Source organism: Caretta caretta, chromosome 4, assembly GCF_965140235.1.
Source record: "Caretta caretta isolate rCarCar2 chromosome 4, rCarCar1.hap1, whole genome shotgun sequence".
NCBI lineage: Eukaryota > Metazoa > Chordata > Testudines > Cheloniidae > Caretta > Caretta caretta.
Window position 1 is genome coordinate 23,674,574 of NC_134209.1, and position 11,427 is coordinate 23,686,000.

Consider the following 11,427-nt stretch of genomic DNA (forward strand, 5'->3'; position numbering starts at 1 on the left):
AGACAAACAGTGCCTAATATAAGTAAATATAACAGTGCCTAATATAAATAAGATGAGAACAGAAACAGAGTAATACAAACATGCAATTCCAAAAGACAAAACAGTCTTCAGCTGTAGGTCACTATTATGGATTGTTTGAGAAGGAGAAGCTTCCAATATAATCTAACAAGATGTATTTTCTATTTTTCAAAACATCCAAACCAAACAAAACTATTTTATTCTACAGTGTTTCATAGGTTTGTTGCAGGCTACATAAATAGTATTTTGTTAAAGTAGATTTATGGAAGTTGGCATGCAAAATTTTGCAGTGGCTTACATGCTGTGCCATCCGACTAAAGTAATTGAACCTCACAGGTTTTATAGCAGATTCAGATGCTGCATGTTTACAGAAGACACAGGTCGTATCTTACCACAAGAACAAATACAAAAGGGTTTTGCAGTTGAGAGGCAATCTAGGCTCTATTCTGTACAACAGATTTTCTGTACAACTAGGGCAAGGCATTTAACCTCTGCTTCACCTTCTCCATTTCTTCCCTACTTCAGAGGGGAAAACTGAAGATTTGCTAATATTTGTAAAGCCCTTTGAAATCAACAAGTGCAGGGGGTGAAGTGTCACTGCAGAATTTGCCTGCACCTCAGGATATTTGCCTGTAAATAAAGATTAATGACCCAGATTCCTGTATGTTCTAGTAGCAGTGGTGATTTTGAACATGAATCACTACCGCTTCACTACATAAATATCTCAAATATTATTGACCCCCAAACCAATTTACCCACCACAGTATGGCCATTACTGTCTAACAGACAAAATATATTCAATGAGGGGGGAAAGGAAAGGTTTTTTTATATTTAAAACCCTTCACACACTTGCAAAGCAATGAAGAACAAGGAGCACACATCTTTTCAGAGGGGTTCACAGAATTTTTTTCCCTGCCTTGTTTTGTTAGTTTCTTTTTTCCACTCTAGATTTTCCTTTTCACATCATATTCATTTTTCCATTCCCATACATTTTACCCTGCTTCTCATTAACTTCTCCCTACTACTTGTTCCCCATCTCTCTCCTCAAGAAAGGATTTTCTGCGGTGCCTACTTTCTTCTCTCTCCAGTGCCCAAATTTTAATCAGTACCAACACATGACAAAAAAATTAATACCAACTTCCCTTTCCTTTTTCCTGTTAAAAGGACATGGCCAAACACTCACTGCTTGCTGGCGGAACAGCAATTTAAAAGAAAACATTGTCATTTCATGTGTTCCGTAGTGTGTCATCCCAAAACAAAGGTTAACATATATAAGAAGGAAAGGATAATCTTGTGATTAAGTGTTCAATCCTGCAAGGTGCTGAGTATCGTCTACTCCTAATGACTTCCATGGGAGTGGAAGACACTCAGCACCTTGTTGGATCAGACCTTATATGGGAAGATCTACATTCTATTTCTGTCATAGACATCCTTATGCAACTATAGGAAAGTCAAAGCTGCTTTGTGCTTCAATTTCCTAGCTGCAAAATGGGAATGTTTATATATACTCCTCCATTACAGGAGCGTAGTGAGGCTTTCTTTATTTGGCATTTTCAGATCCTTGGATAGAAGTGCAAAGTTATGTTATTTTTATTATTTAAGACAAGTAACTAGCTCACATATTAATCAGAGAATTCTAGCTGTAAAAGATGGGTATGAAAAAATTTTATTAAGGTTTTCAGAGGTGGAATAAATTTTGGTGCTGATTTTAGGGTTCCCACTTTTCACCAACTTAATTCATTTTTCTTGAATCTTGCGAGACTAATTCACAGGCTCTGAAAAATATCCTGTCTACAATCTTTCTTTGCATCATGTCGCAACATCATGTCATACTGCAGTGTAATATTATTTTCTCCCACAGGACAAAATTGCAGAAGTGGCAACTCATTCCTGGAGACTAATTTTTTTCTAGTGCTGCCACTAATTATTTGCTACCCCAGTATGGTAGAGTTTTCAATGGGTTTTGTCAGTGACAGGAAGAGTAAAGCAGTGTAACTGATATTTTGTTTCTATTAGAAGTTCCATAGAAAGGAGAGAAGATGCAATGCACTTGTATGGTTTTAGGTACCTGCAGGTTTACTTTTACTGCCCTACACTTTTGATTTAGAATGGTCTGTTGGGTTTCTACCCTCCATTTTATTGTTTGTTCACACATCCAAATGTTGATGCTATCTGGATGACTACAGAATGACTACCAGGCAAATAGACTGGATGTTATGAGTGATGGGTGTGGATGTTTACAAGGAGATTTAATTCTATCTAGGTAGACCGGTCTGTATATTTCTCTTGCTCGCTCTGTCTCAGCAATGGGGAATGTATGCTCAGGAGCCAAGGTCACATATACAGAAATAAAGCCAACCACAATAGGTGTTGGTCTCTTTTGTGTCTGAAGTTACCAGAATCTTTGGTGTCCTGTCCCTCTTGCTAGAAGATGGTATCTACAGGTCTTCTTAGTGTTTTTCAAATACATATTTTTGTAAAAAGGTTAAAAAGAAAAAATTCTGGTGAGTCATGCAGCTTCAAGTGTGTAACTCCTGAACATAAAGGAGGAATAGAACCTGCAAATGGTCTGGTCCAGCTTACTCATAGAAATTACAGCTGAATGGGAAGACATATTAAAGCCGCCCCCCCCGGAACCTCATCATCAAAAATATTGTTTGCTGAACAGGAAGGGAGTAGACAGTAAGGCAAGGGCTTTGCAAAATTTGCTGTTAGTTTACAGAAGTTCCCTGCTGTGTTTCATAGCTCTAGCATGGCCATTTGATCAACCTTTTCTCTGCCTCTCCAACTCCTTCCTAAGCAGTGCACCCTGCCAATCACTAAGCTGAGGTTCTTTGTGGCAGAGCTGTAACATGTAACAATGGTAATTTAGATGTGTCATTTTTTTTCTGAGAACAAGGAACTTTGTTAGAATAAGGAAAACATTATCCATAAACCCACTCTGCCTCTCTTTGTCACTGTATAGCGTTTCCCTAATTTCTTCCCAAGCTTTCCTCCTGGCTCAGAGGTAATTTCAGCACATCCAGTGACAATCCCACAGGGGTCCCCGTGACTGAATCCGTCACACACACATCCTCTCTTATGAGGTCTTTAAAATCATTTACCATCAGTATTATCAGTAGCCTGTTAAAAGTGTTTTTTAGTTCCACTTAGAGACAAAATTACATTACTGGCCTTGTAGTGTTCAGTAGTCCTTCCTTATTCAATATATTTAAAAGCCCCTATTAAAAAATTATTTCATCTTTCAAAAATGAAGATTATCTAGGCTCTGAATTAGCAAACTGTAAATAAGATTCCAAGAGATTTCATTTTCAGGTTGAACAGGTTGGCACTACTTTCAAGTCTACAAGATTATGTGCACCATCTACTGTCTGGACTGTGATATAATGTTTCCTAAAAGACTAAAGGTATAAGCTAAAGTCAGTATGCTAAATTAATGTTGGCTTAAGTTATAAGTCTACAATTTCTAGAGACAAGGCAAGGAAATTTTTGATATTGAAAAAGGGAGAAATGCATCCTCAGTTTCCATAAGTCTTCTTGTTGTCAAAGGCCCATCAATTTTATACATTAACACAAAGCATTCTGCATACTTTGATTGCCCTACGGTTTTGCACATTAATTTGCTAGCTCTTTATGTTCTACACCTTTAAGGATGTGAATGGTATCAGGGTGGATAAAAATCAATGATTTTTTTAATTTAAATCGGATTTTTTTGAGGAAAAAACCTATCAAAACAGAGTTTTAATTAAGATACATTATAGCTCAAAGATATCTCATCATGGAATAGGGATTATAAATTCTAATTCTATAGTATGAGACAATATATTCATGTAATGTTTAAGTTTTGTAAATGAGTTCCAACGGTTCATGGATTAGGGATTTTATGGGGTTCCACAGGCTTCTGTACAGTATAGATTATTTAGATTAATCTTTCTATCTACCCAATGGGACTCAGTGCTCAGTCTATAAGATACCATCAGAGATGCTTGTTCTCAAACTGTGGATTTGTCTCCAGAGGTAACATGCTTGTTAACAGCAAAAATGTTTTAAAATAAAGAAATAATATAGAGAGGTGAGAAATAACAGACCTCAACTCTATTGTCCCTCTGCAAATTTGTGTATGCAGAGTCAATCCCTTACCTCTCTCTAAAAGTGCAAAGTTTCAAAAAAGTTCAATGAATAGAAGATTGTTGGGGGTGGAATAGATCTGGACAAGGAGAAGTCTGGAGATAAATGTGAGAAGCGAGAGACATATGCTTGTTTTGTTAAAATATTATATGTTTGCTGTTGAAGAAAAAAATCCAGAATACTTAACGCTGTTTTACTTAAATAAAGCAATTTAAGTGTCTGTCTGGTGATGTTCTCCTCCTAATACAGCATGGCAAGAAAATCCTCCAAATATTAATGATTAACCTGTTGAATTGGAGATAGTTCACCTCCCACTGACTTCATAAATATCTGCTTCAATTACCTTGGTAAATGAAATAACCAAACAATCATTCATTTTCTGATATAGCTGTAAAACTAATCTGAAAAGTTTTCAAAATAAATCACTGTTTAAAAATGTATAGTGTGTACCTTCTAAAAATGAAACCTACATCTATCACTGAGTTGTGAAAGATATATATTGTTATAACAACTAACAAGAATGCACGTTTATGTAGAAAACCATGATTAAATTGACCTTCCTGACTAGTGATTTAAATCAAATCCACCCTGACTGGTAATATGAAAATCATCTTTACAGGAAATGAGCATTTCAGTTAGTGGCCATCCGAGTAATAAGATCAATTTGTGTTTTCAAAATTTTTACACACTGGTATAATCACCCAGTTGGGCTGAGGTTTCGATATTCCCTTCCCCATCCCCCACCCCCACTCTTTCCCCCCAAAAGCACATAGGCCTATTTAAAAAAAATCACCTATAACTGAGGTCTTTCCAGGAGTGCAGCTAATGTATTGAAAAAATACCAGCTGTGAAATGCACAATAATATTTTTTGGCTTTATCATGCTCTCGGCACACTTAGTAAATAAAGGTAATAGTTATTAAGGAGCACTACACTCCCTCCATGTTTAAGGCTAAACCCGGGTTCCCATCACAAGCCTGATTTACACCTGTTTTTAAGATGAGCAACACTAAATAAGGAAGACACATTTTTGTGTCTGCTACAAGAGCAAAGGACTTCAAATTGCTACTGTTGACAGTAACCCTTTTCTTATTCAATCCCACTGGCAGTGATGCTACAAGGACTGAGTGTACAGCCCAAGCATTTGCCATTTATATGCAGACAGGTTTTACAACGTACAACCACATTACAGAAGGCATAGTTCAGAGCCAGAATACCTTCAAGGGTGAGATTTTCAGAAGTGCTGTTTGGCCCATTTCTTCTTCCACTGAAGTCAATGGCCAACAGTAAAATGTCCAGTGATTTCAACTGCAGCAGAGTTAGGCCACCACTGAGCACTTTTCAAAAAACCCATTCTATAAAACGTGTAATAAATGCATCTTTCATAATAAAAACCAGAGTTGAAGAAACCTGTTGGCTCACCAATCCACTACTATTTGGGATTTTTACACAAGACTCTTTTCAATGGAAATTAGGTAAATTGTTTGTGTGTGGATCGTACCGGCAGAAAACATGCATAGGCTCACAAATAATCATTCCAGGACCTGAGTGATCCCTTGCTTCATTCCTACACCTCCCTTCAGTCCTCCCTCTTTCTCTGAGATGTTGCTGCAGCATGGACCCCAATCTCACGGAGAAGCCGGAGATGTGAAAATTGCGCCCACAGCGGCCAGCCACTGTTGCTCCCTGGCCCTCTGGAGTAGTCTGCATTGGCTCACCTCCCGCTTTTAAGGTGCCACTGCTCAGTGGCCAGATCGAACTCAAGTTCTCTCTGTCACACCCACTACTAAAACACAAAAATACTAGTTTGTTACCAAGGTCAAATTAATTACAGGCTCTATTCAGAATGCTGCTATGTGGTATGAATGGTATTTGTATGGTGTAAACATGTATTCCTGTGCTGCATTTAATCAGCCAAACCATTTGCAGGTGCAAACAGGTGCAGCACCACTGAAGTCAATGAAGTTACATGGATTTACCCTGAGGATCTGTCCCTGTGTATCCACATATTGAGATAAATTCTGTCTTTAGAATCACGCTGCATAGCTCCAATTTCGGCAGTAATTTACATGACTAGTACACAAGCTGAAATTAATCTCCTTTCATATGTTCCCGTCTGACTATATTTCTGCTATGCTTGTTTTCCCACCCATTTTTTTCCCTTTCATAAAAGCTTATGTACATTACTCTGGGGGGACGACACATGACTGGTCACTAGAAGTAGATGGCACGTAACTTCTGAACTTGTTCCTCTAGGAAAAAGCAATTAGACTGAGCTGAACTCAAACATACAAATTTAATATAAAGAGAATGTGTCATCTCTGCAGTATTATTACATAACCAAAGACTATGCCAAGTGTGAAAAACAGAACTGCGTCACTGACATGTTACCATTGTGCAGCATTGCTGTACAGCAGCTGGTTGCCTTCCTACATTCCAGAGGGAACTACACATTTCAGTGATGCTGTATATACCATTTATGGAATGCTCATACATTTAGATTATTGTTAACCTGTCACAGCCTAAAAAGCAGAATACTGATTTAGTTATGATACACTTTCAAATCTTGGATTCCCCACGGAGATTGTCACAAGGCTACTAATTACAATAGTGGTTTTGTAATGTGGCCATATGTCCACTAATCCACTCATTTCACATAAACCACTGGACAGATTATAATGACTTTCATACACTGCTAACCTATGACAAAAATCAAGCCAGACTTGCCATCCTGAGACATGAGCACCCAAAACTAGATTTGTATATGTTCAGCATCTCTCAGGATATGGCTCACAGTGGTGCAAGTTACACTGTCACATTTTCAAGAGACGTTTATAAACACCTGTCACTATTTCAGCATAACCAGAACCGTCAGTCTCTCAAATGAAACTGTCATTTTATTGATACTTCCCAGCAGGACTTTCAGTCTGAGATTAAAACACAGGAAATACAGTACTACGTTAGAATGCATGGAAAAAATAGGAGACTTTGAAAGTTGTTGTAAGGTTTAAAAAAAAAAGGGGGCTTTTTTTTTTGTAAATTAAAGGCATCTACATTGTAGAAACAGTACTGTTTCCTAATTGTTTTTGCTGCCTCAGCACTTAGCATGATTTAGCTGTGAGTACAGACACGGACAAAACAGAGCAGAGGTTATAGCAAAAGTTAATGATTTTAAATGAACTGGGGCTGGTCAGTTTGCCCTTGTCTCTGCTTATACCTCAACTGTGCTCAGCACCAATGCAAATAACAAAGATTGCTGACAACCAAATACTAAAATGGTAGTACACACCAGGCCAAAGAAATAAGGTAACAATGGGTTAAACTGTTTAACCACTAAATAATTTTAAAAATAAATTGGCCCACTGAGTATAGAAAATACATAAACTTGTGAAGGTTGCAGCTTTCTACTGAATTGCTAATTATTGTTTACTAGACCTAAGATTTTTTCTTTTTTGTGATTCATTCCTTTGAATAATTAGATTATCTAATTCTTATCTCATCTACAATTTTCCAAAGAACCAGAGGAAAGGTGGGAGCAAAGTATAGCAGCCATTAGAGGAACTACCATAGCAAGCACCTAATTCTACAGCTCATCACAGTTACTGGACCAGAGAAACAGGCAACAATCTAGGTAAAGGAGATGGCAATGGTAGCTACACACGTTTTATTCCCCAACTCCCTCTCCACACAGAATCTTTTTGCAGATGCTGCCAAGTCTATTCCCAATTGCCAAATCCTTTGGCACCCTCTGTAAAGTTCTACCCAACCTGATTCCCACCCCATCATCTGTATTTCACTCCCTTCCTTCACAACTCTTTCTGCTTCTCAGTGAATAACACTGTATAGGGAGTTACAGTAAAAGACAGTGATACAGGGAATAGCTCCTGTACACAGGACTGAGTGTTCAGAGTTATTTTTAGAGAGGTGTACAATTAAAGGGGTAGTTGAACAGTCTGTTAAAAACAAAAACAAAAAACCAGAATACTTTCTACATTAATAAGTATTTCAAAACCCACAATGTTCTATTTAGAAATGATTTATTGTGTTCACATCCACTATCTTCAGGTCCACAAATTGCAGAGGAAATCATTTAAGCTTTATGCTTTTCTTAACTCCAGCACGAATGCCAGACAGTTCACCACCATATCTTTGTTCTTCTTTTCGAACCTCACGAACTTGGCCCTTTCTACGAATCTTAGCACGCCTGAATTTTTCACGATGCTTGACTCTCGGGTTACGATCAATCTTCTTCCTTTTGGGTGTAAGGCCTTTATTCTTGGCAATCTGATATGTTATACCTCTCTTTTTATTTGGATCTTCTTCGAGAACCAGTTCCTCTTCCATAGCATTCTGATCTTTTCTTCTCTTCCTCTTGAGTTTCATCTTCTCCTCCATCTCCCTGTAAAATTTCAAGGCAGCCTCTTCATCTAAGTCTGAATCATCTCTTGGTTCTTTAGCAGCAGCTTCAACATTAGAAATCTTAGGAGCAGATTTTGGTTTATTTTTGTTAACAGTTCTCTGAAGAAGCATTGTGGGTTTCTTCTTTCCTCCTACATCATTTCTTTCATTATTGTGGAGCTCATTAAGGAGCCACTGGACTTCTGATGATAACTTTTCATCCACAATCCCCAAGTCATTGATTAAATTTCTGTAAGCAACCAGTCTTTCAATAACAGGGTGGCCCTGAACTGGAATCCTCTTTGATTTCAGAACCAAGTAGAAGCTGATATTGGTGCAATAATTCAAATAGAGATGATACTTGGTCTGCAGGTAACGGCTACCTTTTCCCTTCGGGATGATCCCATGCCTGACCATGTGCATGAGTGGATCCAATTCATCCTTGAGCTCAGTTAACTTGGCTTCAAAGTCCTGAATCAGCTGCAGCAGCTCAGGTGACTCTTGCTTCAGCAGCTTCAGTTGCTCCTTTCTAGAAAGTGTCTCCAAATCCTTGGCAATCTTCGGCCCCGTCTCCAGCCGCTGGGTGCTGCGCTGCTCATCCGCGTAGGCCTGCACCAGGTCCAGCCCGTAGTCGTCTTCGCCCAAGGCCTGCGCCAGACGCTTCTGGATGGCCTGAGCCTCCTGCTCCTCCTCCAGCTCCTCGGCCTCGGCCTCCTCGCGGCTCCGCTTGTTCTTCGAGCGGGCCGCGGCCCCGTAGTCCGTGTCATAATAGAGCTGCTTGCGCTGCCCCCAGGAGAGCTCGTGGGGGAGGCCGGAGCCGCTGACTGGCTCCTCCAGGTCACTGTGCATAGACAGGTCCCCATCCTCTTCATCTTCCTCCCCATCCTCCTCCTCTTCCTCCTCCTCGCTCTCCTCCGGCAGCTCCAGCCCCAGCACCTCCTCCTCGCTCTCCTCCTCCGCCTCCTCCTCGCTCCCCAGCGCCCCCATCACCGCCTCGAACCGCGCCTCGTGGAAATCGTCCACCTCGTCCGTGAAGCTCTGCGAGGCCAGCGGGCCCGGCTCCGGCCCGGCGGGCTCCTCCCCGGCATCCTCCTCCGCCTTCGGCAGCCTCCGGCGCGGCGCGGCCCGGCGCGGCCTACCCATGGTGCGGACAGCGGGCGAGTGTGTGCGTGCGCGCGGGCCCGGCGCTTCTCCGGCCCACTTCCGGCACCGGGAGAGCGTGTGCCACCGCCGTTCCCCTCCCCACTTCCGGCTCCGGCGCAGCGTGCGCGACCGCCATTCCCCTCCCCACTTCCGGCTGCCAAAGCGGTTACCGTCGTCACCACTCGCGTTCTTCCGGCCACTTCCGGTAGCGCCGCGCGTGCCTAGTGATGCCCTTCCTCTCTTCCGGTCGCTAAGTGTTGTGCCCCCGCGATCTCCTTCCCTACTTCCGGCTGCCCCGCGTCCTCCCAGAGGTTCCCAGCGGCCCCGCGGCAGAGGGCCGCTGCGCTGTGCCCACGCAGGAGCCAGCCGCGGACAGTGTGGACCCCATTGCCCCGGGAGAGCGTCGCCTGGGAGACGGGCCTGGACACGCCGGACACTCGGCGCCCCTGAGCGGCTCCGGCAGGCCCCGCCTCCCCGAAGCCCCAGGGGTTCCTGCGACTCCAGCCGCCCTGGCCGGTGGGGTTCTCATCGGCCCAAGGGCTCACGGCCCCCACGGGAGGCCCTCAGCCTGGCCCAGGCTGTAGCCAGCTCAGCTGAAACGGGAGTGTGTCATGGGCTGTTTTCAATCGAGTTAAGCCAAAGGGACTGTGCTGACTCCGGGGGAAAACGCGCCCTTGTTGCCTGTGTTGAATGGGGAAGATTTGTCACCTTCCCCAGCCCGTGTAGAGCTTGCTAACAAAATGCAGATGAAGAGGAGACAGCCTGGTTCAGTGGATAGGGTACAGGAGGGGGAGCCAGGAGGCCTGGACTCTATTCCCAGTCCTGCCACAACGTGGGATGTCGGATAAATCACTCCATCGCTCTACGTCTTAGCTAGCCACAGCTGTAAAATAAAAATCACAACACTTGCACACCTTTGTGTAGTGCTTTGAGATCTGTAGACCTAGTAGGAGTCCTAAGTATAATTAATAACAAAGATCTCATACTAAAAACAGAGTTTGTGTATTACCAGATTTGGTCAGGGTGGGTCAATCAATGAGGAAAGCTGGAGAGAGCACAGACTTCATTGAGATTACCCTGGGGATAAATTTGGCCGGGATGGGATTTCTATCCTTCTTAACACTGTGCTACTCCAATAAGGTGCGTGGATGTGAGAGAGTAATTAAATTATGTGAGAGAGTAAATTCAGACCTCTTCAAGACTAAAATATCCAAAGGAAAAGCAAAAAATGAGACGTAATTGTAACAGAAGGTGCCAAAAAAAAAAAAAAAGCAATGAAATGTAGAATCAATATGACATTGCAGAACACCGTAGAAGAAATTGGCAGCTGCTTTGTCAGGCATCTCCATCATAGCACCACAAATTGCTTTCAACATGTCAAGTGATAGTCAATCGAGTGTACTTAGTGTTAGCTGCCATCTGGTTTGCTAGTGAAACCAAGCCACTTCCAGATGTGATATTTAAGACATTATTGTAACTTCTGCTTGTGTTTGCCAGCTTAAGTGAATAAGGAATAAATTCAAATCTCTCAGCAGAGCACCACTCACATGCTTTCTGTATTCCAGATACACAGCAGTCAGCCACATCTAATATAAGTTCAATTTGTAGCTGCATGAAGCTATTCATTATGGTTGGATAGTTGGGTTTTTTTGCCACTATCTTACCCTCCTTTCTTCTGAAAAGTACTAGTATGCATTAATTACAGAGGGAAATATCACTAGATGAACCTTATGGGTGAGAA

General features: G+C 41.8%; 1 protein-coding gene across 1 annotated transcript; it reads right to left on the minus strand.

Moving 5' to 3' along the window:
• Positions 1-6,422: 6,422 nt before the first annotated feature.
• UTP3 (UTP3 small subunit processome component) lies at positions 6,423-9,784 on the minus strand. The gene has a single exon (XM_048847468.2). The coding sequence runs from the start codon at positions 9,684-9,686 to the stop codon at positions 8,232-8,234; it is 1,455 nt and encodes a 484-aa protein (XP_048703425.2). The 5' UTR covers positions 9,687-9,784; the 3' UTR covers positions 6,423-8,231.
• Positions 9,785-11,427: the final 1,643 nt, after the last annotated feature.